Source organism: Anopheles stephensi, chromosome 2, assembly GCF_013141755.1.
Source record: "Anopheles stephensi strain Indian chromosome 2, UCI_ANSTEP_V1.0, whole genome shotgun sequence".
Classification (NCBI taxonomy): Eukaryota; Metazoa; Arthropoda; class Insecta; order Diptera; family Culicidae; genus Anopheles; species Anopheles stephensi.
Genome location: NC_050202.1, coordinates 89392861 through 89419145, shown reverse-complemented (window position 1 = coordinate 89419145; position 26285 = coordinate 89392861). Strand labels below are relative to the sequence as shown.

Below are 26285 nucleotides of genomic sequence, written 5' to 3'. Positions count from 1 at the left end.
TGAACTTTCGTATCCGTTCACGATTTTGGGATCGACGAGATTTTTTGTTTTGTTTCAGACGCCTCTTGATGTGTGTGTGAGTGGTTGATCGTGATATTGAGCTTCAAGAGCAAGAGCAAGAGCAATGTTGCCACCATGCTGCGGGCTGATTGTGGTCAGTTTGCTATTGGCGACACGGGAGGTGTAAACTAGCCACACGATCCGAACGGTGGTGGCAGTTTAGTTTTAATCAGGACGCTGACCGGGTCGGGCCAGCTTCAGAACTCATCCTGCCGTGAACGTGTGCTCAGCATGATGTGCTGTAATAGCGATTGCTCGCAGTTGTTTTGAGGCAGAGTTTGCAATCGGGCGAAAGTTTATCTCCAGTGAGCGCGTGTATCAGTGGAGTGGAAACGGAACACAGTGACGTGAAGTTGGAGTTAACAAAAAAGAAAGTTGACCAGAGTACAGATTGGATACAGATTTCCGCTCAGAACGCAGCAAGTCGCCTTGTGGCTTGGTTCCTCATTAACAGAAAAAGAAAACAACAGAACCCACACATATCAGTGACAGTCGTGAAGCTGGTGCATTAACATTTGGGCAACTGTTTGATGCTGCTTTCGCTGAAACGGACGGTTTAATTAACTAGCAGCTACGCATCCACATCCAGCAGGATCATGTATCACAGTCCGCAGCGTTTGTATCGGGTAAGTATGTTTGATGTTGATTAGAAACGAGGCGGAACTTCTGCTGGCTGTTGCATATGATATTATATTCCACGCAGTCTGTTTTTACTCACAAACGAATGACAAATTCGACACGTTTATCATAGGCCGTTTGATGTAGTTGAAATGGTGTCGAAATAATCTGGCATGTTTGTAGGCGTGCTCGGACGGATAAAGGCTTAGGATAAAGCTTCAAATTTCATCAAATTGTTAACGGGTGGTGTTTACATTTAGTGCTCTATTTAAAGCGAATTGTCACGCACGATTGCAATGGCAAGTAGTAACACTGTCAGGACGCTTTGTTCCCTGGCCTAGCATAGGATGGTGGAAAGTTGATGGTAAAATTTTAATTTGTAGCTTCTCATAACGTTCAGCTCGTTGCGTGGCCCGTTGTTCAATTCATAAGATTCTTCAATTTAAATGTCATTCCGGCACCGTACAGCCACCTGGTGCAGGCGGCAATAGTCCTGCCGGCTATGGTGTGAGGAATTGAAACACATTTCCGGCAAACGGTTAGGGCCGGGCAGCATATCATAAATGTACGTTTACGATACCAAGGTGTACCCGTAAACTGGGACAAGCCTACGCAGTGAAGGAGGCATTTTGAAGAAAAATTCCATCTCCTCCTTCCAGGGTTTTCTCGCGTGCCGAAACAAAATCAAATTTCCATCGTATATGATCGAGTGTAACTGTTACCCGGTTAGCAATAAAGACAAATCGACACCCCGGCATCATCATTCGGCAATCTTTTACGATTACCTTTACGGCTTCTCACATCATGGCATGATACGGGCTCGGGGCCCAAAACGCATCCCGTCTATCGGCCTTCGGCGGCAGAATCTCCAGAGCCGTTGGCGGGTTTTCCCTTTTTTGAACGTCCTCTTTTCATTTTCAGCCCATGGTGGGTGTGTGTGTGTGTGTGGTAGAATGCATAAAAGTCGAAACCATTTATCAAAAGTAGGGGACCAACGAAAAAAAATCTCAAGGAATAGGTGACGAAAAACGGGCAAAAGGAACGCCACACATCCTTGCACGCATCAATTTACACCACAGTTTGAAGTGGCGAGCGAATGAATCGGAACGTTTTATTCTCATTGTCACTTCCGGTATGTGTGCGTGTGCGTGTGAAGGGCACGTGAAGGGGGTGGGTGTCTTTGCTGGCGGTACGTTTACAGCGCCGTTTGTTTTATGACCTATCCAACGATTGTGTGGCAGGACCGCTCGAGAGGTCGATCGCACCAAGGCACACCCGGAACATGTTGCGTTTGTCATGCGATACGCTGGAAGTGTGATACTCACACTGCGTGTGGATGTGGTTCGCTCACTTGAAGTGATTATAAAATTGTTATTTCTCCATCCAAAGTTGTCGTCGTCGACCTTCGCCAATGGCAACACTCTTATCGTCGTATTTTATCACAATGTCTGTCACATGATGAAATGCTTTTTTTTAAAGCATTTGGGTAGCAAAATTGCGCCCCGAAATTGGGCAGTGGATGAGATATTTGCATGTTTTTAATAGCGGTGTGCTTTTTTTGCTCGTTTCTTTAATATTTGCTTGCTGTTAGCGTCCCCACTCAAACCCGAAATATCAAAATAGATGAAAACTGCTTTTCATCCCTTTTTCGTCCACGAAAATCTAACATGAAGGGTAGCTTTGTTTTTGCTCGGAATGGTCGCCAAAGGACCTCTTCCTGCGGAAATTAAGCAATTATCATAGGAAACGAAGGGTATCGGGCGCGAGAGGGAGCGTGTTGGCAGTACAGTTGCCAACAGTCTACCGTGTGCAGCTCAACCTGCCCGTGACGACGAATCCTCTGGCATCCTTGTTTTTTCTTTTTGATCGTCGCTCTTTCTCATCTCTCAGCGCTGCTGAAACACAAAAGTAATGCAGTGCTTTCATCCCTGTGAAGAGAAAAGAAAAGGGTTGCGAAGAGTGCCGGCAAGCTTAAAGCTTTCAACTGCTGGCTTAAATGTTGCAGGTGGGGTTAAGAGGCGGAATGTTTGTGTCGCGTATGTCTCCGGCCTGGCGATGAAAAAGGGTGACGATTATAACATGAATTTAACATTAAAGGAATTACTTGTGCCCAGTGCTGTTGGTGAGACGCGATGTGTTAGTGGGAGAGAAAAACAAACGAGCTGCTTATACTGCAGTGCATACCGAACTGGATCATATAATGAACGGATTATTTATTTGCAAATCTGGTTTGATGTGGTTGACTGATGACTTCTTTCTCTGGGCAGTAAAATTGTTGTGATTGAATTTGTAGGAAGCGCTCATAACGCTTTGTCAAATAGTTGGAGGATGTCGGACACCGAAGTAGATGATGAATTTAGTCTCACCATGATTTGAAGAACTTCTGCAGCAGAAGAAGGTAGTCAAGCAATTATAGCAACGGATAAATATCCTAAAAAAGTCGATTGTTGAGCAGGGAGACATTCTTGGTATTTTTCGAAATTGGAGGAAGCTATCTTTGAAACAAATTGCATACTGTTAGGCGAACAGATACTTAATACCTGATCCTGATGTACTACGATAGATATTGGTCTTTTTTCGCCTAAGACATATGTATTATTCATTATTATTTTTTTCCTGTCTGTTCCAATGCTCGCCATACTGTTTTTTGGTCCATAAAAATGTTTATATTTTTTGATATTATTTACATAACGATCGCAGCTACTCCACTGAAGAGCCTTGTAGGTTTGCTTTCCATACCGTTTGCTAGCAAAATGTGTAAACGTTGAATTAAAACGAATATTTTTAATATTTACAGATGTTAATGATTAAATTATGCGAATTCGTTAAACCGATTACTTTTGATAATAAATATTTTCTTTTTTCGTTGCAATACGGCCAGGCAGAGCCTATTGCACATAAAAATAAACCCTTCATCGCGAACAAAACGACGATAAAAAAACTCCTCAAAAAACCCGCCATATTGAATTGGGTTATTGAAAACTCGCTGTCTATATTTATTTTTGCCCGTTCACATCACTTCCAGTAAACAAAAATTAAAGGCTTTCGCACAGTAATCCAACAATAATGTGCCCGGACATCTGCTAGCGTTCTGTCGATAATCGTTGATGAAGGTTTTCCTTCCTCTCGCCCACGTGCCCACCAATTTCCACATACATTGCGATTCAGATACCGAACCCAGTCAGATGTCACCTCTGCTTTTGTGGTGGATGTAGGCAACAAAAATCACTCTCACCCCGAAAGCAAGCGAGAAAAAAAGCGACCGTTCCCCTAACCCAGCATACCAGTCCGTTTCTAGCACTTGGAATGTTTCGGGCGCACTGCTCTGAACCGATGGGGGAGGAAAAGCTTTTTATGAAATGGGACATTTTGAAAAGCGGGTGGGTTGTACGGGAGGAGGGTGCGGGATTCGACAGAACCTTGACCAGAGTGACATCCACAGCCGGATCGGATCGCATGGAGGCGCGCGGGCCAACCTGTTTGATTTATGACTGTGAGCGGAAATGCTCGTGATAAAATGCTAGCGGGCAGCAATGTGGTTGTGTTGAGATAACGTAGTAATAATAGATCGACGGTGCGGTGAGTGCGAGAGCTTGAAGCGTGGAGGTGCGATTTGCGAAATCAGAATGAATGAACGATAGGATCCCCCGGTAACCGCAACTGACTGACTCGGGATTGTGCATGGTTAACCTTGAATGCTGGATGGTGCTGTAGTGTTGCGGAAGCTGTTGCTGGAGCACGGCAACAAAAAATTGGTTTCCTGTCCATTTTCATCGATAGTTTGCGATATTTTTTATGTATTCTGATCGATCGAACGCTTCGACACATAGCCACGCACGCGAGCACGGATCCCTTTTCACAGAGTTCCGAGAATCGAGTATCGCCTGGCTAATTCCTGCTGACGGACGAGACGGAAACTTCCAGCATTCTCGCTTTTCAATCAATCGAATCCGTTTAAAGCGATATTCCTCGTTTGAACCTGGTTCGGCGAAACCTGCCGGCGAGGATAATAGCTCTTTCCAGGTACAGTCGATTGATGTTGCATTCTTCCAGGTGTGCGTGTGTGTTGCTGTCAATGGGATTCGCCGAACGTACGTCATGGCAAACGAGCACGAACTCACGTGGTCTCGCGGTACCGGTGTTTGCTGACCGGGCACCGAGCAGAGCTTTAGTTGAAGCATTTAAGACGCCCGGTGACCGTATGGCACGAGACGTAGAAATTGATGCATCGTGCGTGAGATCATCGTGCAACGTGACGTTCGGTGCGTTCGGTTGGCTTTGGCGGTTAATCACTGTGTGTGTGTTTGCGCTTTTTTTAGGGGTCGTCCGTACTGCAGGATGTGAGTTCGATGTGCATGTTAAATACATTAAAATCTAAGTGGACTTAAGTGAGATAAAATGGTCTTAGAACAGAGTAGAGCTGTCAGGGCAATAACGTGGCAAGCTACCTTGGTTTGATTGCTATCGTGACTCGTTTCGGGTAGGGAAATTCCACCACAATAACAAGGGAATGACCTTCCGTAGGACGTGCGCCATTGGGACGTAACGTGCCAACCCCAGCTCCATTCATCTTTTCAGCCTAACGAGCCAAGCCGAGGTACCGGCTTGATCTAGGACTCGCATGTGACAGCATAATTGACCTTCGGTCCGAAGGCTCCGAATCAAAGCTGGTGGCCCCAGTGTCTAGGTTATTCTTTTAACTGACCCAAACATTATAAAGATGATAATCATGCGCGAAGGTGTGCCTCCAAAGTCCGACCAGGGGACGGATTGTTCCTTTTTCAGCAAGGAATTTCCTCCACGATCTTGCCGGGTCGAGTTGCTCTTGACCGGGCAGGAAGCATCAAATCACACCACACCACCCTCTGGTGTGGCTGGGCCGTGTGAAGATGGAAGGAAATAAAATGATGAACGGAAACATTCAAATTACGCCCCTCGCCATTTCCGGCACTAGGTACGGATTCGGGCCGTGGTTGGGCTGCGCGGATCCGAACGGAAGGGAATACGGTCAATTATGTTTTCCTGCCATGCCAGATGCCAACGACGCTTGGACCACATCCGTGTCGGCATTTTATGGGCGCCCAACGGTAAGACGGCAGGAATTGGGTCAATGCTACCCGGGATGGATTGGTGAAGGAGGTGGGAGCGGGAGGCGAGAACACGACCTTTTGTAATGGTGTTGAAATGAATCACGAGGGCGTTGGTGTGGCGCTATCTAATGAAGCGTAGTCCTTGAATGGGTCAATAAAAATATATCATTGTGCAGCATTGTCGTCGTGCTAAGTAATTCGGTAAAACTTTAACTTCAGAAGCCAGAAGCTAGTCTGGCGGCAGGACAAGCTTCCATGAAACGATTACAAAAATATGCTCAACTGCAGTTGATGTAAGACTGTGCTCTGCTTATTCCCAGAACGTCCTTAAAGATTATCATCCCTCTACGCCTGTAGGTTTGTTCAAGGGTTTAAGGCTTTGTTTTGTGATTGTACCGTCCTGCATATTTTTAGCTAGACCTACGAGCCGAGTGATGAATGATGATGGCTGGCCTTGACATTTTTGCCAGAATTCGCGTTTCCCACTTTTACTGCAAATGGTCCACTCCGGGAGCGGATCTGACCGGCCGGCCGTCGAGATCGATATAATTTTTGGGTTAAAAATCAAACAAGTGCCAGCCGGGCCTGGTCCGGGCCTGGGTGTTCCGGGTAGGTATTGGGTAACATTTATTAAATCTACCCCGCGATCCATTCCGGAAGTGGATTTTCGAGCGGGCGAGGTGGGGTTGTTTTTTGGAAGGGCACAGTGCTTCACTGCAGCGGAATCCCATTCATCATTTGTGTGACATACACCGTGAACGAGGACGGACAGTGGAACGGAATGAAAAAAGAAGAGAAGTATAAGCCGTGGGCGTAAGGCAAATATTTTGCTGAAATGAAAAATTGTGGTGATTAATCATTTTATTGCTGGGTACTTATACACCCGTAGCGACGAGCGTGTGCGAGGAGTGCGCTCTGGTGAGTGAAGCGTTATGAGCTTTTTGCTAATCTTTTGAATAGCATTACACATTTATTGGATGGTATTTGGGTGTGAAGTTGGATTTTTGGTTTATTTTGATAAAAATACCATTTATTTTAAGCAATTTTTCTAAAGATTTTGGTTGCGTGGAAAGGTTTAGGTTGATTCCATGCGTACAGGGGTTTTCAGATAATTTAGCGAAAATCTCTCCAAATATCACAATTGTCCAGGATTCGAATAGCTGACTTTTTAAAGTCAAAGATATCATCTAGTTCACCAACAATGACAGATTCGGTTTCCATACGAATGGATTTGGATTCGAATATCATCCGGACCGTCTTTCTGCATGCAGAACTCGACTGACTATTCAGCGACGGGAAAGCTAATTCAAGGGAGATAATAAAGACAGGCCAATAATAAAATGTCGTATTACGGGAAGTCAAACCTGATATTTCAATATTATCCGTAGCAGACTATACTAGCAGTGGGCTCAGCTTGAGATCTTCGTGAGATCCTGGGCTATTATTTCTGTGTTCTTGCACTTTGATTTCGCCATATCTGGAAATTCAGTTACTATCTTCAAAAAGACTTGAGAAGACTGGAGATCATGTTTCCACTTTCACTCGATCTATATTTTCATTTAATATAAACTCCTGTTAAATCGTCTGAAAACCCCTGTATTATTTTAAACCGTATCCTAATGCTTCTCATGGCCCTGTTTTAAAAATGTCCCAAAGCTTCTTCCGCTCTACGCTGATTGCAGTTGCTAGAACTAGAAATTAGTTGATTATGCTGGAATTCAACAATAATCCCCGTGCCAAAAAAAAGAAAAAACTCTGCTGGACATTCCTGCGCTCATCGTTCCGTTTAGCTTTCGCTTGGAATTAACGTTTCTGCTGACACCGTATTCAATTTTCGTACCGGCCTCGTTGAGTAACTAACCCGGCCTAACTTCCGTAACTTTCTCATTCTGTCTCCCGCTACGAAAATGTATCCTAACCTTGGCACGTTTTGCTAGCTATCATTTTCGGCGTAAACGATTTACAAGGCCATCATTAGCACGTCCTGTTGGAGCTGGCGATTCACGAGCCAGGTCCGAGGTCTTGCGTCGTGTTGCATACGAACGAACTAGGTTCGGGTGGTGGGTTGCGGACCTGCTGCCCGTTTCTCTTCCCGTGCCGATAATAGGAGAAAAATTACTTCCAAAATCGAAGCGACCAAATTTATTCCTCCTTTTCCGTTTGCTAGGAGGGTACGCTATTATTTCGCTTATGTTTTTCAATCAACGTCGGAAACTTCTTCTTTTTTCGGGTGTATTGTTCGGTGTGTGGATGGAAGGGGCGGACGTGAGAAAAACGATGGGACAGGATGGGGGCCAACAAAAGAAAATAACAAAAAAGACAACATTAAGGAAACTATTGCCACCTATAGCTGATAAATGGCGAGCATTCCTCGAAGCCAGTTTAGGTTTGATAAATATTTTGCTCATCATTTACGATAAATTTGGGTGCAAGTGATTGGAAACGTGCAATTTGTACTAACTTTCTAGAGATAATATTTTTTTTACCTACACATATTTCAAAGCAATAAATGCTTTCATTATCGTAACGAACAAAATGTGCCTTCTTCAGGATTTCGTCCTTATGTATTGTTTCGTAGGACATCCCATTACTTCTTGAAGCTAGAATTACTGGCAGTTAGCACAAACTGGTGGTCAGATCGGAAACATTCACCACCAATGGCGTGGTTTCCGGCGTTTCCTGCAGCCGTCCCGTTCGTATCCGTTTCTTGCATCCGTTCGACCTCAACCTGAATCTGAAGGACCATGGATGCCCACCTCTCCAGTGCTGATTTCCGTAAGCTCCCGAGCCACCCAGCGGTGCGAGAGTGAAAACGAACTATCTCAAACCGACCGTAGCCCCGTAGTGTACCACCACATGGGTTTCGGTTGGGTTGCCCAATTCCTGCCAGTGGCACAGCACAGCACCAAGTCGCTCGCAAGTCGCTTCTCTGCTGGTCCGTTTTAGTTTCGGACAACAACGACACTGTTGAATCTCTGCGATCGGATATTTATTTTATCGTTCGTTAAACATTGGACTTCATTGGCCGGTAGTTGAATAATTTTGGAACAGGCCAATGTCCCAGGGCAAAATGCTTTCCGGAAGGACATCAGACTGTCCGAGTGGGGGCCGACGTGCTACGGACGACTTCGAGTGACTGAGCAGTGGACGCGTTGTAATGGGAAACGTTTCGAGGCTGTAGTGAGAGATTAATGTACAGCGTTGTAACATATTTCATTGGTTCAGCAGCATCGGACAGGGAGAGAGAGAGAGAGAGAGAGAGAGAGAGAGAGAGAGCAAGATAGAGATAGCGATTCGATCATCATGACTGCCAGCATTCGAAGAAGTAACGGTCGAATGGGGCTGGCATGCAGTTTGGGTTCGTTCAACTGAAATATTTATCAAATGCGGCATGCAGATAGATGCATCCGAACAACACTGTGATGGGTGTGCAAGATGTCCGCAGAAACGAAGCGGTCCTGCGGTTTTTTGGGTTGTGCCCGTAGAGCAGTTTTACTTTGAACAATGGTCTGTGTCTGAGGAGGGTGTTGCCTGCCCATCCGTATGCTGTGATTATTCTAATAGCCAAATCACATAAGCCTCCGAAATTGCCCTCTTAAATGAACCTTAAATCAATTGAAAAGATTTTAAGTGAATTCGGTATGGTTATGGTGCATAGAACATTCGTCGGATGTGCAAAAACATGGATACGATCAAGCAATAAACCCAGATTCTACCATCCTCGTAGAGCGTCATTTCAATCACATCCAGAACATTATTGGTGCTCTCCAACTGGTTTTTCGGAAAAAAAAATGCAAATTGCACCTAAAATACATGGCCAATACATCTCATTGAACTCAATCGCAAGTAGCTGGCTCGATCATGTGCAGTGATTCGGAAAGCAATTAAAAGTAACAATAAATAATCATTTTGCTTGTTTTTCACACAATTTCGATGAGGTGGAAAAGTGAACCGTGCATCGTACAGTCTGCTTATGACGGCAGTGTTTTATTTTATGGCCGGTGAAAGCGTTCAATTAAATTCCATAGAAATTAAAAACTTCCTCGAAAATTAAACATTCGGCGAATGTGTCTGTTTGTATGGATATCATTTGGCAAATGCAAACATATTGGTGCGGCTGGATCCGGCTGAAGAAAGTTGAGTCCTGCTGTTTAAAGTCAATTTTATTGTACATACCGCTAATTGCATACTTTCAGGCGTTTGTGATGAAGATAGGCAGACGATGTTTATTAGGTAATAAAGGTTTATTTATTCAAAACGAACCCATGGAAATCTGTTCGGTATAGTACAGAGAAGTCATGTAATATATCGACTTTTAGTAGATCAGTTAATTCCTGTGGCTTGTCTAAACTAGCCAAGCCAAACTAAACGATTTAGTGTTTAATAGTGTAATAAATTAGACGATCTACAAAGACATCGTTTTTCCATTTTCTTTTCAACGTTTTCTGAATTTTCTGAGGGCTTTGTTGATTGCATAAGACACTGTTGATGATTAGGACCAATAAGATTATTGATGTGGGGTTTGATCACTTTGGAAAATTCACGATGCCCTCTGCTGAGGACTGTCGACAGTTCTTCTGCGGAGGGCTTTTAAGGAGTTGCCCAATGATGACTTTAAATTGCTTTTAAAAAGTTCTAAGGCTTCCTTGTCCCTTTGGCTTGTCCCTATGTCCCTTCGGTTTACCATTACAAGATCAATATACATCCTTCGCGTTAAAAATAAGTAAAAGCGAGGATAGAAGGCTTGGCCGGTTTGCTCACACCCACAATGACTTCTGTAGCCGTCATGATGCTATATTTATCTTTATGCGCCGTTTGGTACCAAACGCACTGCACTGGCCCGCGCGTGCTCATAATTTATGCCATTTCTCATCACCTTCGGAGGAAAAACCCCCATTAAGCGTTCATCGCCCAGGGTGGGCTTGTGTTGGTGCCACCGGGTCCTCGGAGTGTCAGAAGGAATTCATGGTCACACGGTCTGATGGTGTAAGTGGACGACTAGCCGGACCCGGACATTCCATTGTAATGAGACGCACACTAATGTCCTGCAGCTGGGGCACCGGGAGCGAGTTGCCTGGCTACCAGTGTTTGGGTCCGGCTGACCAACAAACTGACGCGCAACTGACCGCGTTTTCACGCGCCTTGACCAGTAGACAAGCGCCACCGGAGAGAAGTAATATTTGTTCACCGTCGCCGGAAGGGAGAGCTTTGGGAAAACTGTTAACTCACTCAACTCTCTGCAAGCTTCTCAGGCTTCAAAGAAGCTTCACCTTTCCCAGCGCGCATTAGTAAGGGCTGGGTGCATTAAAATGCAATTTACACTACGTTGAAGTAATTTTCCCAAACATATTTACACGTCGTTTGGCCGGGAAATACGGAAAGTCTCTTTACTTAGCATACAAAGCGACGGGTTCGAGAGCTTTGGACGAGCGACCCCATCCGGGGCAATTTCGTAGGAAAGAACAGCGCAGTACTGTGGGGTGTTTTCATTACAACACTACTACGGATGTTGGCTGCTTGCAACAACCTTGCCGCAGTAACCAGATTCCAGCCAGCACCAAACACACGCCGGGTGTTGCGAATGAGATTATGCAAATATTTTCCCTTCTGTCAGCCCCATCGCACACTTCGAGCCGACATACCGAGCGGGTGGCCAATTCTTTTGCGAAAACTTTACCTCATTGCCGACTAGTTTTGCTGTGGGAGGGCGTTGCGTTGGGTGCTTGAGCTGTAAGCTGCCGAGGACTTTTTCAATCAAGAAAGGTATGTGGATGTGTGTGTGTGTGTCCATCAAAACACACGTGCCCATACGCACATACGCACCACGTGTCAATCCTGTCACACCTGGGTGTAGAAGTGTCGGTATGCGGGCCTACAGTAAGTCCACAGTTGCGTTTGAAGGGTGCAGCTGAAGCCCCCTCCTACGGTATCGGCTCCTCGGTGGCAGGCATCGTTTCCTTGAACACTCCAAACCAATGGCAAAGGCTTCCGGGTGGTTTTCCGCTTTCATCGATGACTGGTTGACGGCTGGCTGGCACGATGACGGCTGGCTGGCGTCCTCGAGCGCCCCATCACCGGCTCCCATTGATGGGGCTGGTTCGATTTTCCGCCATTGTTGCTATTATTGCTCAGCCTTCTGTTTTCTTTTTCTTGTTGCTTTCCACTTCATTCAACCGCTCCATTGACCTCCGGCAGACTGTGTGTGGTTGTCTCTCTCCCTCACTCACTCTGGCCCATTCACGCTTGGGTCGGGTTGGTGGACCGAGTGCTTAATCAATCCTGTCTATAGAGTCTCTACACGCAGAGAGAGGGTCTCACAGAAGAATTCTAGCTCACAGGTACAGGTTAAGTTCAGTGGGACGGCAACTAGTCTATGCCTTCAGTTGAAGTCAGCCAAGGGTCTTACCAATACTAGCGCAGCACTACTGCCTGCTACTACTAGTCCACCACCAGGAACGGGCGGGAAGTTTCGGAGTGGTGGAGACGTGAAGCTTCCGCCGTATTTTTTTTCTTTCTCTCGATGTGTTCTGGAGTGTGGAGAGGTCCTGGCGCTGCCGCTCGGCCGGTCGCGGGCTGAACTTTGGCAGCGAATTGTGTCAGTCAAAAGTTTGCTCCACTAGACGACGGGTGGATTTCACTTTCGGACCTCCGGGCCGTGATCGCGAGAGCTCGGTCGGGACTTCGAGCAGTGCTTCCGTGGGCGGTGCGCGCAGTGTTGTGTTCTTGGTGGGAGTGTGTGTGTGTTTGTGTGTGTGCGTGTGATTTGGGCTGTGTTTGTGCGATAAGGGCAATGTTGCTGATCTGTTAGGTTCGTTCGATTTTGAAGGTGTTTAAACTGATGGTTTAATTGAAGTTGTAATCGATGTTTAACTTGCCACTATGGCGGAGACATGCAGCCTAGTTTACTGATGTATTATTTTGTGTGATAAGAAGTGAAAGTTTTGTTTTTGCTAGGTTGTATTATTAATTAAATTGTAAAATCGTTTAAATGCCATTTAGGATGTATCTGTGTAGAGTATTAGATACGATTACTGCTCCAGAAAATCTTCTCCCTCGGGACTGCAATCGATCGGAACATTAAAGGTTCGCTCGGCCTTGCCTGGAAGAGTTGACCCAATTACTGTCCAACAGCTCGCCACTCGGGATGGCATAGTTCGGTAGCCGATTCGGTTGTGTGCTGTGCTATTTTGTGTCCCCTTTCGGATCCTTACAGGTGGCGTGTGTTTACGCGAGTTGTGGTTGGTTTTCCCTCTATAAATCGCTCCTCGAGTAGTGCTCTCTTATTAGTGTGTGTATTGCGAGAAGAAAATAGGTCCATATCGTTCAAATTGTTTGGTTCAAACATAGATGTAACACAAAAATCGAACTCCACTATCGCTTAGCAAGGTGAGCGAAAAGACACACACACAGGCAAGTCTCTTAGGTCTCGAGCCACTCGCACTTAAACCACCACCAATTATGTTTATCACCTGCTCTGACTCCTTCCTGCCACCACTATCGCCGCCTGGAACATGTACAGCAAGCGCAAGTCACCACTCATCTCGGCAGCACACGACTCTCGCTCGGCAAACGTATCTAGGGCAAAATTCTTTGAAACAGCTTTCTGTTCCGTTTCGTCGCCAATTTAATATAGCCACAAATTACTTCGTGACGGACCGATGATAAAGTACGGAGAATTTTCTCAATTTTCTTCATTTATTTTGTGTTTGTTTTCGGTTCCGTTGGATTATCCTATTTTCCTACCAACCGGCTCGTGTTGGCTTAATGCTGAAATCTAGCTCAATTGCAGTGCCGAAGACTGTTGCCTACACCTTCCGAATGTCCGGATTTACGATGCTCGCTTTCCCGCATTTCAATTCCATTCGCCAATATGGCGTGTTTTATTTTATTTGCCTAGAATGTTGTGCCTTCCCGGCAAACGTGCGATGCGGTTGTTGCTCGCAATTTTCTCGCCCAAAATTGATTCAAACACAATCATCACGCTTGTTTCGGACTTGGTAAGAGAAAATGGGGTGCAAAATTCTCTCACAGTTGTTGTGCTGCTATTTTGCCTGTCCCAAAACCTGCCGGAATCGTTTTTTTCTTTTCTTTCGTTCGGTTGTGTGAGTGAGTTTGTAAGGAAGTAAAAATGGAAATTGTGGGGATACAGAACAGAGCGAGAGAGAAAGAAAGAAAAAGTTAGCAAAAGTGTTCGGTGCTGCCGAAGTTCAAACAGAGGTTCAAGAAAACTGTGTTGTGGTTCTGAGACGTGGAGTGAAACTCAGAAAAAGACACACACACGCACACATCCACCTGGTGAATTCTGGCGAACATCAGGTGTATGTGAAACTGCACCGTTACGGGCAATGTGTCGTGATTCGGAAATTCCGGAATATCGAATTGACATCAACCGATTGCCAGTTATTGGTGGGCTAGAAGGCAAAAAAGGGCAAAATAGAATACAAAAAGGGGAAACCCCCTGAAAAAAAACACACACACACACATCCACACACAAACACAGCCAGTCAACAGTGAACCGAAATTGGTATGTGTTTGCCGGCAGAAATGGAAATCAACCATGTCCTTGCACAAACAGACAATCAAACGGTATCGCCAATATGGTTCCGCTTTGAAGCAGCCCGTTTTTTTTCCCCAATGTGAACGCAAAAATTGCAACGCAACCGGGAAACCGAGCCAATGTTCGGCACTGTAACGGGCAATATATTTTACGTTATATATTGAAACTGTGTGTGCGCGTGGGGGAGAAATATGCTTCGAAGCATAACGAAACACGAGCACCACCTGTATCGTCCTGCTGTCGTACCTTGTGGAAATGCATTGTGACGATAGTTTGGAGCGATTTTTCCTGGCGTTGGGCACGGGACGTGACAAGAAAATATTGCATAAAAGTTTGAAGCATTGCAACTTTCTTGTGTGGAATTGAGTTTGTTTTAGCAATAGTTTTAAACTTCAAGCAGCTACATTCGGTGTGATACGGCTTCGGATGAGTTATTGTCAAATTTCCATATTAATAAGCTTTCGCCTCGGAAGCGTCGGTAGCAAGCAGTACCGTTCAATAAATAACTCGTTGATAATTATTCGACCAATGCTGTAAACATGTATAATTCATCCCCAGTGTATAATCAACGCAACGGCTCGGGCTAGAGTCTAGATCGGAACACGCGTTGCAATACACAAACAATCATGGTGCCGCTCGATAACGCGCCCGACCCAACAAAACCCGGGCGATTGGCCGGGCCCATGGATTGGCCCAGGATTCCGCTGGATTAGACTGCTCGGACCCGCCAGACTGCTTTACATGTTTCTAAATCGCACTTGATATCCCTGCAGCCAAATTGCTTCCTAAACCGTCGGGGGAAAACTTTTGCACACACATGTGCCGTACCGCTCGCTCGCATGCCAGCCAGTCAGCCTGCTAGCCAGAATTCTGGGGAACCAACACACACACACAAGAAAGCTTTCCGCTGTAAATCTTACAACCAAGGGGCTCTGGGAGCTGGGCGATTTGCTCCGTTGTTTAATCAAAGTAAAGATTTATTTGAAACGATACCGGGGGTTTGCTGTTCGAACCAGCGAACGGTAGCAATCAGTTCCGGGATATTGGAGAAGCTGCCTGGTTTAGTTATGAACCAATTGTGGCGTGGGACTTTTCCCATGCTGCTTGCCAATTTCTGCCAGAGGATTTCTTTTTCTTCTACCACATAATTGCATTACATCGGATTGTTGATAGAGGGAGCATAATTTAAAATTATCATTGCGTACTCAAATGCTTGCGTCTTTTGATGTGAAAGGTGGATGAAGTATGTTTGCGTTTTAAAATACTTCTGCTACTGACCATCACCATTGTGCTTTGGCTTTTTTTATTTTCGCGCAGACCAGTAGGGCAGAACAGTGATAATCAAATAGCTCACCGAAAAGCGCACCCAGTTCTCGGTAGGCAGGATGAAAAATTTCAACTTCCCACAACCCCCAATCCTGGGGAGGAGGGGGAAAACAACAACCCACACCCGAAGTTCGGCCCGCTCCCAGAAGGACCAAACTTTTCGATGAAAATGACAAAACTTTGTTGGTCTTGCATATTCGCTTTCCTTGCCTGCGTGGTCTGTTATTTGTAACATCAATTTGTAGCCCGCGTATGGCTCGCACTGTGGCTGACTTTGATGACTTTGAGGGAGAAAAAGAGCGCGAGAGAGAGAGAGAAAGGAAAACACCACAACATTAAAGAAACATACGCATGATTAAGGGGCAGAAGAAGAAGAAAAAGATGAGAAGGAAAACGAACTGGGCCAAGACGAAAAAAAGGTATACAATATTTAGCAAAATGTGTAAAAAAAAACTGCTAAAGAAAAGCAGATGTGCGAGATGTTGAATGAAGAAAGATGTGAATAGATTTTGGTGGTGATCGCAAAAGGAAAGCTAACAGCAGCTACAAAAAAAAAATTGTATCCAAGCTGAACAAAAACAGAAATCGTCCAATTGCCTGGGGAGGTGTGGTGGAAAATATTCATCATCTTGTTTTTCACCGCGGCACTGGTCTGGCGCTTCGAGTGAAATAAATTATTCATTTTCTTTCCCTGGAATCGGTGGTGGTAGGAACAGGGGGGCTGGGCTCCGTGATGGAAAATAACACCATATGTAAAGGGAAAATGCGCAAAATGGGATTTGTCATGTCATGGAGTTGGTCAATGTTGTTTTGCATTCGAGATGCGTGTTCCGTCCGCGCACCGATGGACAATGTTTTCTGGCGAAGAGCGATTCGGTCTAGTATTGCTCCGTGATTTATGGGACGAATGTTGCCAGCTGGCTGGTAAGATCGGAAATGTTCTAAAACATCATTAGAGATATGGGATGTGATGAAAGTGATATAAGATGAGGAAAGATTGTGCCGTTCCCTGGACGGTAATACATGTAATGGAGTCCAGGAATGGTTCAGTGAATAGAGAGCGTTACTTTAGAACACGGATAGATTTGGGATAAAAACTTGAGTGTACTGAAGTACTCAAGGAAAAATCTACGACTATTAATGACTTTCCAGCTACGGCTATAGCCAAATCATGAAGAGCCAGAAATGAAAGGCAAAGACCTCTCATGGTTGTAGAGCCACGTAATAAGAAGAAGATATCAGAGCAGATCAGCGGAGTTGAAATAGGAAAGAAATAAGAAAAGCCGTCTAGATATCTAGGTGGTTAAATCCAGTCGATACCTATCTAGAGAATTTTTTTTGAGACAGCTAATGCCTTTAACAGGAAAATAGGCTTAAGGCTGTTGTACGGCATTCAGGAGTAGCTTTGTGGCAAGACTTCAGACAAAGCAGATAAAGAAGAAGACTTCAAAAATGTAATCCAATGAAGCACTCGCGACTAGAACTACTAGTTCTGCAAGTTATTGGGATGAAGGATAGTATTATTTGGAGATCTTTTCTCATTGCTCATTGCTGATCGCCTTCTTCTTGCTTGGCAATACAACCCTCAATGGTCTCGGCCTGCAATTTCTGGCTTTTTGTGACTTGGTCTTACCCGTAGCAAAGAAGACAGCCATGCGTCTGGAAGGGATTTGAGCCCCGGTCCTGGCGTGTGAAGACTGTCACCAATGTCGCCTTGCCCGCCGGACCGCTCCAACTGGTGACTGAGCACCATCACCAACAATTTCAAAGTAGTTTTCTTCTCATTTTTTATTTCTGGTCTTCAATGTCTCCAGTACTGTCTGTTAGCTTGAGGCATCGGTGGATGCATTCGCATCAATCTGATGTGAAGTGAATGTTGAAGATTCTTGCGATCCTTGAAGACTCTCACGAGCGTTCGAAGCTCGACTTTCCCTACTTACGTTACACGAGTTCTGACGATTGGATTTTTACGATTCTGTTTTATCTTTTCTGGGATAAAACTCCTTGTTTTTAGAAAAGAGCCTTTCCCAGTTCTGTACGGCCCTCAGCATGATATACAGATCTCTGCATGCGTACTTGGACATTTAATTTGGACTTGGACATTTGGACAAATGACTCTCCAGCTATAGGTTAATTAAGTCCAGGAAGTTAGAATCGGTTGGCTTGGAGATCACAAGATAGTAAAGCTTGAGCAAACCATGACGATAGATTTGTGCAGCAAAACATGCACTTCCTACTGTAACTGTATGCATTCCAGCTTCCAGAACTCCAATGCAACCAGCATGCGGTGTCGTCGTACGTAAATAAATAATTGTTGGCAGTAAAAAACTGCTTCAAAAATTAAAACAATTCACAGTCGAATGCCTTTTCTATTGAAAAACAAGTAGGTTATTACCTACTCCAAACCTGGAATGCTACGAGTTGCTTCAGTCCTACATAATGTCGCAAACTGGATCATAGTTTCCAGTGTTTTCCCAGAAAGATAGAAACCTTTCGCTTTGATACACCGTGCGTTAGAAAACACCTAGTTTCAGGCTTCATAATATTGTTTTCCACTCACTGCAGGTGGAAGTGGTTCATAGGAACTCGCTCTCTCTCTCTCTCTCTCTCTCTATCACCCTTCAAAATAGAACTCAACTTTTCGAGAGGGCATACCGTGTACGATAGTGATACACGCGCCATTATTGTACAACCGTTTCAGCACGAGGATCAAAAGCTTATTTTAAGGCAGTGGCACGTGTTTGAACTCTCCAAAAAGGTTACTGCAGAACGTGGGCTGCAGAAAGTTTATGAATGCGTGCCTGCAAATAGAACTATTTATGTATTTTTATCCGTCATCGAATGCCCCATTGTGGGCGATGCGCTGGAGCACCTTGCTGTGCTGTTGTGCGGTGCAAAAGATCTCGTTTGCATGGTTTAAATTTCAATTTTACCACAGTGGCAGCTGGCATATTTTTAACTCCTTTTTTTTTGCTATTAAGCTGCACAAGGAGCTGTGCTAAATGAGCTTTCCCATGAATTGTGTAAATAAACGCGCTTCACTGTTCAGATGGTGGTGGACTAAACGACCAAAAAAAAAAAGGGAAAGAAAATCTTCGTGAAGAGTTTTCCCTTGCACAAAATATTGCATCGCTCTAGCCAGATGCTTCTTCATTCGCGTACCTCACTTAGCAGCAAATTCTTTTACTTTTTTTTATCATTCGTCTCCGAGCCCCCACACTCTGGAATGTAGTAACGGCGAAGGTAGAGCATTACAGGGAATCAACTTTCTTATGCTTAAAACATGTTATGCTTCTCGTGTGTTTTTTTTTCTTCCTTTCGTTCGTTCGTTCGATTTCTCTTAAAAGCTTAGAACGGCAGCAAGTAGTAGTTGAACGTTTGCTTTTTTTTGCACTTTCTTACAAACTCTCTCCCACCGTTTGTCATAAGAATGTGAGCAGCGCAAGGAAATAATAGGAATTTATTAAAGATTTCCAGCATGTCTGAACGACCACGCTCACTTACGACGAAGCGCACGGCGAGAGTGGAAGCATTTTAACGCAAGCATGTTGAAACATTTAGCTTTCATCTTCCAAGCGAGAAAATTAGAACGGAGCGATATCCTGCCGCTGCTGCTGCTGCTACGCGGGCTCTTCGTGTGCTCTGGTGTTCCGCAGTTTATTGGAGCGGTGCGTCAGTAGTGCCAGTAGCATAGTTTGGTGCGGATCATATTTCGCTTCATCCGTTCCGGGTACTGCACGAGCCCGGGCGCAATATGCTACCAGTGATGTCTTAATTCATTTCCGGTTATATTTTGTAGAGTCTCCGTGTTTCCATTTTTTTTCTGCCCGCTCCTAGAGATGGGTGAAATGAACCGATGGATTAATAGATCTGGTGGAATTTAATAACTTTTTTTTTCCTTCCTGTACATGACATTATACAATCATTGATGGAAGTTTGCAACGTTCTATGGAAAAATGGGGTTTCCTGTTGGCGCACTATGTTGGAAAAATGTGCATGATCCTAGTTTCCGGCAGCGTTTACAGCTAATGAAAAGGAGAAGGGATCGAAGGGTGCCATGACTTTTTTATTGCACTGAAACAAACTCAAAGTATTTTTAATTTCAACAAGAGTTCTTTGCGAAAAAAGGGTAGGAAAGATATTTTTCCATCGATAGAGTTACAAGAGAGTATATTAAATCTATCGAGAGTATCGATAGAGTATATTAAAAAGTCCGATCGAGTATTGTATCATGAGCTGTTGCTTCAAGAACTAGGGTTCCAGTAATATGAGTCTGTTCTAGGATCGACCTGGAGTAATGGGAATGCCTTTCGAAATTGGACCCAGTTCATAGGTGTAGATAGATCGTGAAGCTTGGAATATCTCATGAGCTCTGTGAGTCTTATGAGCTCTATCTCTAGCTGCCTTGAGGTAGCTATTTGTACATATTTACGAAGTTCAATAAATTGAAGCGAAATCTTCTCTGAAAACCTTTGGATAATCATAAAAGTCACCCAGCAACTAGCATCCCGGCTCAAAGTACCTAATAAGTAAGAAAAGGACATTTATCTCGACAATGGCAGAACTGTGAAGCCACTCAACAATACGTTCATCACAAAAGGCTTGGAAACGAGAGCCACCAATATACTTCCCCGTAGCTCCGGCACAGAATCAAACCACTCGGAACAATGATTGTCAATAATAATAAACAACTGCGCCGGTCCAATTGTTTGCTAATTGTGATCGATAACTGTGCGATAGCTGCGCTGCCTTTTGAAGGCATCGGTGTCTGTTGACTCACATAAGCCATTGATTCCACAGAACGCTCGTTCGGTGTCCAGCTGCGCTAACGTACCCGTCACACGGAGCCACCACACCATCAAGTGCGGAAGTTCCGTCCGACTTCCGGCAGTTTGCTCAATAAGTATCTTTCTCCAGTGCCATATTCTGACTGGTTATCCGCTGGACTTCTCCTGCTCGGCAAACGATCGACGCTGAAACGAGTTTCGAGAACGGTTTGATGCCCGCTAACTATCAAATAACGTGCTGGCCGGCCGATGGTGGTGAGCTGCCGGTTGTGGTTCAAGCATAATCTGTCCATCGATTAATTAATGTATTTCATCGATTACTGGCCGTGATACGGAATATGAGTGCACCCGGGCACGGTTTGTGATCTTCGACCATCTTCTAACAAGTGGACCATCCCGGAACCACAGTGTTTTCGGGCAAATTGGTCTCCCGATAAGATGCCGATGTCTTTCGGGAAGCTTTTTGGACTCGGTGCCTTATCCGGGCACAGTGGCACTCAAATTTAAACTGGAGATTTGTAAGGGGAAGCACCGAACATCCGAGCAGTAAACCTTCGCTGGCACCGGTTCCGGTACAGCAACAGCGGCATTAGTGTAGTCTCTTGTGATTTATCACTTCCCATGGGAGAAAGGTGCTCAGCACTGCTTGCCTGAGAGACTGTGCACATGTGTGTGTATGTTCGAGGTTCATACGGTTCCGGGAGCCGGGACCGATACTACCGCAAGGAGGTGACCTGCTATTTAGGCACCGTTCAGTGGTTTGCATAATGAAGCTACCAGGTTCACACCGAGGTGGGCCTCGTTTTCGGTGGCCAAACAAAGCCACCACACATACACACACAAAGCCACACAAACACTTAGGCTCTTGATCGAACGTGCAAGGGTACGTGCGGCCGTTTGAATACACCTCTCGAATATAGGTTAATTGCTGGTACACAGGTTTACTTTCGTCCATCCGCATCTTGATGGGGCGCTGCTGTTCGCTCGACAGTAATCGGATGCATCGGAAGGACTCGACGGATAGCCTTGACTCCCTTTTCCTAATCAGTGCCTTGATGATGGTTCGGAATCAATATTTATGTAGCACACGTGCAACCACCACCTGCCATTCTGGGTGGGAGAATGTAGAACACCGAAAGTGTAACATATTTCAGCCGGCAGTCCAAAACAAGCGACCATCAAATCGGGCGAACGGGTGTGTAAAGGGGGGTGTGGGTTGTGTGTGTGTGAATGTGTCTGCTGTCATCAGCACAAATCCTTCGCTGACGTTCGCGCTACAGACCACCCGAAGCGGGTCACTGTAAGCAGAAGTAATGGGCCACTAGCGTCGTCCTTGGGTTTGGGCTCGCTGGGTAATGAGAGTAAGAGCGCCCTCCAGAGCGCCAAAATAATATCTGATCGCCATCGATAATGATGATAAATTAAACTCGCAGTTAATCGACTGTACAACTTGCATCGTGCAGCGTTCTTGAGCTAATAATGCAGGAAGAGCGCTTGAAGAGCGGTCTTAATGCTTCAGCGCTAGTGAAGGTCTGGTGAGGTTGGGAAATGGGCGGAAAGTATTAATTACAATCTGTGAAGAAATGGTGCTATGATGCAGTCGGTGGTGAGGATTTAAGGATGCTGTTCGCACATTCGCTTACCGTTGATTGATGGTCTTGTAAAGGATTATCTTCGCCGACGGTACGAGCGACGGCAAGCAGCACTTAAACCGAGAGGTGCATTTAAGTTTCTAAGCTGGTGCATGGTTTGGATGATGTCTAAAATCGATCGACCCAGGAGGAGGATCGATCGAACGAAATGAGGAGTCGTAAGGGATTCTGTAGAAAATGTTACTGGACTAAGCATTCCAAAGACAAAGTAGATGAAATAGTAGCGTCGTTCTGTAAAAGCTTAGCTTATAACAATAATTCAATTAAAAGTTCTTAACATACATTTATTTAGGGCAGGTTAGTTTTCCATACAGTTTCGTATCAAACATTTGCATCTCTTGACTCTCCAAAAGAAATATTTTCTGGAGATTATATATAATGTATAATTATTGCTTACAAAGTATTTAAACATTGAATATATCTGGTAATGCAGTATTTTTTGTAAATAACAGCAAGCAATTGTGGTGTGTCTGGTGTTCGTTTAGAGATGCCCTTTTTTTAGAGAGAAGATGTAAATCAATACTGCTGCTGCCCTGCCGAGCGTACAAGATTAGTTGTGTGTGTGCGTGTTTTTTTTTTGTGTTGGTGTTTCCCCACTGTTTTTTGCCGTTCATAAGTGCAATTAGGTAATTATTTCTTCGCTGCTATCTCCTCCAATGAGCATCCTAAATGGATAGAAACGACCCCGGTGTGCGACGTACCGGTGTGTTGCTGAGTGTTTCCTCGCGTCTGCGGTGGCGTCCGGTGTCCGTGTGGAAGAAAATGAAAAGTGCCTGCCCCCCGTGCCGCACCTGGGGCGATCAATGGAGCCGCGTAGTGAACCGACCCGAACCCGCCGGCCGACTGCCGGTGGCGGTGGTTCGCCTGTGAAGGTGAAGAAAAAGTCTACCAAGCACACGGTCAAGTTTAAGGACCAGAGCGACGTGCGGGAGGACGTGCTGGTGGTGACGGTCGAGCCTCCCTCCCCCACGCCCGGCTCTCCCGAACCCTCCCCACCCGTAAAGACTGCCGTAACCTTTGCGCTTCCGCCGCTCGCCACACCCCACCGCCGTCCCCGGTCCAGCGGGTTCGAACAGTCGCCCAGTGCCGATTCGACGACGGTCCGGTCGCTGCCGAAGAAGGACACGGCGAGGAAGGCACGGCCGACCGGCGACCAGCAACGTTTATCCGAAGGATGTACCTCGCTAATGTACGCCTGCCAGCAGGGTCTTACCGGTGATATATTGAAGGAGCTGCGACAAAAGGTGAGATTTTCTGCTTTAGCCTGCCCGTATCCGTCCTCTTCCGGTGTGCGGTTCGTTCGCTCGGCGGTCCTTCTGCTTTGCCTCGGTCAGTTTGAATTTGAACTGTCGCTGGGGAAAAAAGGGCGAGCTGTAGTTGTAGTTGTGCGCCATTCGTCACGCGTTGTTGCGTTTTCTTTGTCATTGAAACGATTGTTCCTGGTGCTTGTGCGGTGGAAACGGGTCAAAGTTTCCCTCCTGAAAGCTGAACAATGTTTATCCGATGCCTACGACGGCTAACTTTAATAAGTGAAAATGTCTATTAAATCACTCAAACCTAGGGACGATGCGGCACAAAACGATACCATCAATCTAGATTTCGTAATCACTATCCTAGCCCTGATCCACTCAATAGCTTCGCCGTGGAAATGCTCCCTTTTGCAAATAAAATCAGGAAAATCCTTCACAACATTGTTCACAACAGCAGTACAGCAGGCAGGGCCAATAATGTGGAGAAGATGCGCGTGATTTTCAATACCAAAAACTTTATCAATTTATTCGTCGTAAGAGGGGATAAGTAGTTCATTATAATAACAGCTGGGCAATCGTCGAATGGAGACGCCCAGTCTTTCACGCATACGGCGCGCTATTGACATGTCATTGCTTATATATTTTTGAAATATCATTCGTAACTTCTTCCTTGGAAATGTGCCCCAAAAATAGTCCACAATGAAGGTTCTCGTGTTATTGTTAAATGACATTAAAATAAATCACACCACCCTGTGCTGTCAGTTGTGGGAAGACAGAAAAGTGCAAAGCAACCGCTCACAACGCATCAATCCCGTCACGTTCTTTCTGCTCGCTGGGTCGCTTTTCAGGCTGATGGATAAATTGTGGATAAATTGTATAAACGGTCGCTTTGCCAGTGTTGTGTGCCAGTTGTTGCGAAAGAAATCAAAATTAAATCAGATATTATTAGATTGGTCTGCCGGGGGTGGGAGCGTGTGCACTGTCTGTGTCTCGCATTCCGTATTGTGTGCACAGGTTTTCCAATTTTAAACCCAAAAGTTCCATACATGAGGGATGACACCTGTTGTGTCATCTGTCACGCTGTATGGTTGCGTCGAGCAAAGACAAGCACTGTCAAGTTGGGCGGGAGTTGCATTGTGTGCTCGTTTGAGGTGACACAATTTGATAAAATACTCACGCAATAAGTGGGATGTATTTTCGGAAAAGCGTGCCGCGGAAAACTGACTTCCGGATTATGAGATATTACGTTTTTCTTGTTATTAAATAAAAAAGCGATGTTCAAATTCTAAAAACTTCTTAGATTTTCCGCGGGTGGGTTTGACATTGAAAGATTTTTTGGAATTCTATAAATCAAATGCAATCTATTCAACTTTGTGTTTCACAAACAAGCAACTATATTACGTTATGCTCAAATCAACGTTTATGTCTGTAATAGCATTCCGTTTAATCAAATATTTCCATAATGCACTTTGCAAATCACTTCCTGTTTTATCTTATCAGTAAATCATAACCTCGATTCATCCTTCATGCAAACCCGAACTGACTTTGTGTTTCAATTTATCGACATCTTTGGGATGATTCTGAGCGCGCGTATGTCTGTGTATGTGCCTGTCAACGACTACAGAGCGACGGATGTAACGGGTAGATCAAGGATTTATCAGTTTCCTTCCATCCAAATATCACACGGCGCAAAGTGGAGTTGCTTTGAAGGTGGAAAATGGAAAATGGAAACAGCGCTGCACACAAACACACACACACACTCGTTCACATTCCATTGGTGCGTATGTCAACAAATAGAAAGATTACATCAAACATCGTTTACCGTTGTGCTTCCATCGGTGCCTGTAGCTATTTATCGGGAGAAGGTATCTTATCGCTCAACGACGCCGTATTGTACCCCGGTGCACACATGTCGATGACTTCTGGTATGCGAATCGTAATCCGGGTTCGATCGAGGTACACCTCGCCCATGCACGCTCGCCTTCTTGTCGCTAGAAAGCCCTCTCATCCTTTAGGCAGCAGCTCTAGCGCAGGCAGCAGCAGTAAGCATCCTTATCGTTGCATCTTTGCATCGCTTGCCTAAGGCCGCCCAGATGGGATCAAAGTGGCCGCCCGGGCACGAACCACCCACCAGCGCCACCGTGTATCGATGAAAATGGAAGCTTGCAAAACGATACATTCTTCGCATGAATGCTCTGCAGTGCCTTTAGCCGGAGCCTTTTATCGATAATCTTCCGCATTTATGCTTCCAGCTTTGCGTTTGCATCTTGCATGAAGATTGACAGAACGTTGAGTTGAAGAAAGGAAGAAGAAAAAAAATCTGGGGGCAGAGCGTGGAACGATTTGTGCAAAGCGGTGGCTTCTGTGTTGCGCAGTGCACGGATGCACGGATCATATTTTAACACAGCAAATGCTGTGCTTCCGATTACGGCCATGGGACAATCACTTTACATACGTTTAGGCAAACGAACTGAATCGTTCGAGTTGGTTAAGGACACTTTGTACGCTTTGGCGGGAAAATGTTTAGACGATGGCAATTGAATCAATTTTGCATGGGTGCGAAGAGGTCACAATATCACAATTGTGGCACATGATATCGCAAACCCAGTACAACGGCTGCAGCAGAGAACGAATCTGTATGATTTATCTGCCAGGCTTTTCAAGTGCTTTCGACTTTCCGAAGCAAATAACGTAAGATGATGTCTCAAATTAGAACAATTGAGACAAGTTTTCTTAAACTTGTTCAACGATCATTTCAAAATATTGATGTTGAAATAGGAGTGCGTCTGCCATAGCTTGAATTTGAAATAAGTTATCTGACTTAGAAAATCTTGAAAGTTCTATTTTACCTTGTATCAGAGAAGCCTGTCACTTCAAGTCTCAAGTTCCGTTTGCTGTAGAAGCCATCTTAAAGTTTTGCTTTCCCTATCTTATGAACTCAACTG

At 45.1% G+C, this 26285-nt stretch overlaps 1 protein-coding gene across 5 annotated transcripts in view; it reads left to right on the top strand.

The window, feature by feature from the left end:
* Positions 1 to 26285, top strand: part of LOC118505146 (serine/arginine repetitive matrix protein 1) — a 41108-nt gene continuing 14823 nt past the window's right edge. For 2 of the 5 annotated variants that reach the window (XM_036040520.1, XM_036040517.1), the window contains exons 1-2: positions 12273 to 12576; positions 22543 to 23334. In XM_036040520.1, coding sequence (XP_035896413.1) covers positions 22894 to 23334 — 441 coding nt within the window. In that variant the 5' untranslated portion in view covers positions 12273 to 12576; positions 22543 to 22893. Of the gene's footprint in view, positions 687 to 12270; positions 12577 to 22542; positions 23335 to 26285 lie in introns of those variants that run through there. The other 3 variants (XM_036040518.1, XM_036040523.1, XM_036040521.1) reach the window with 3 other exon arrangements.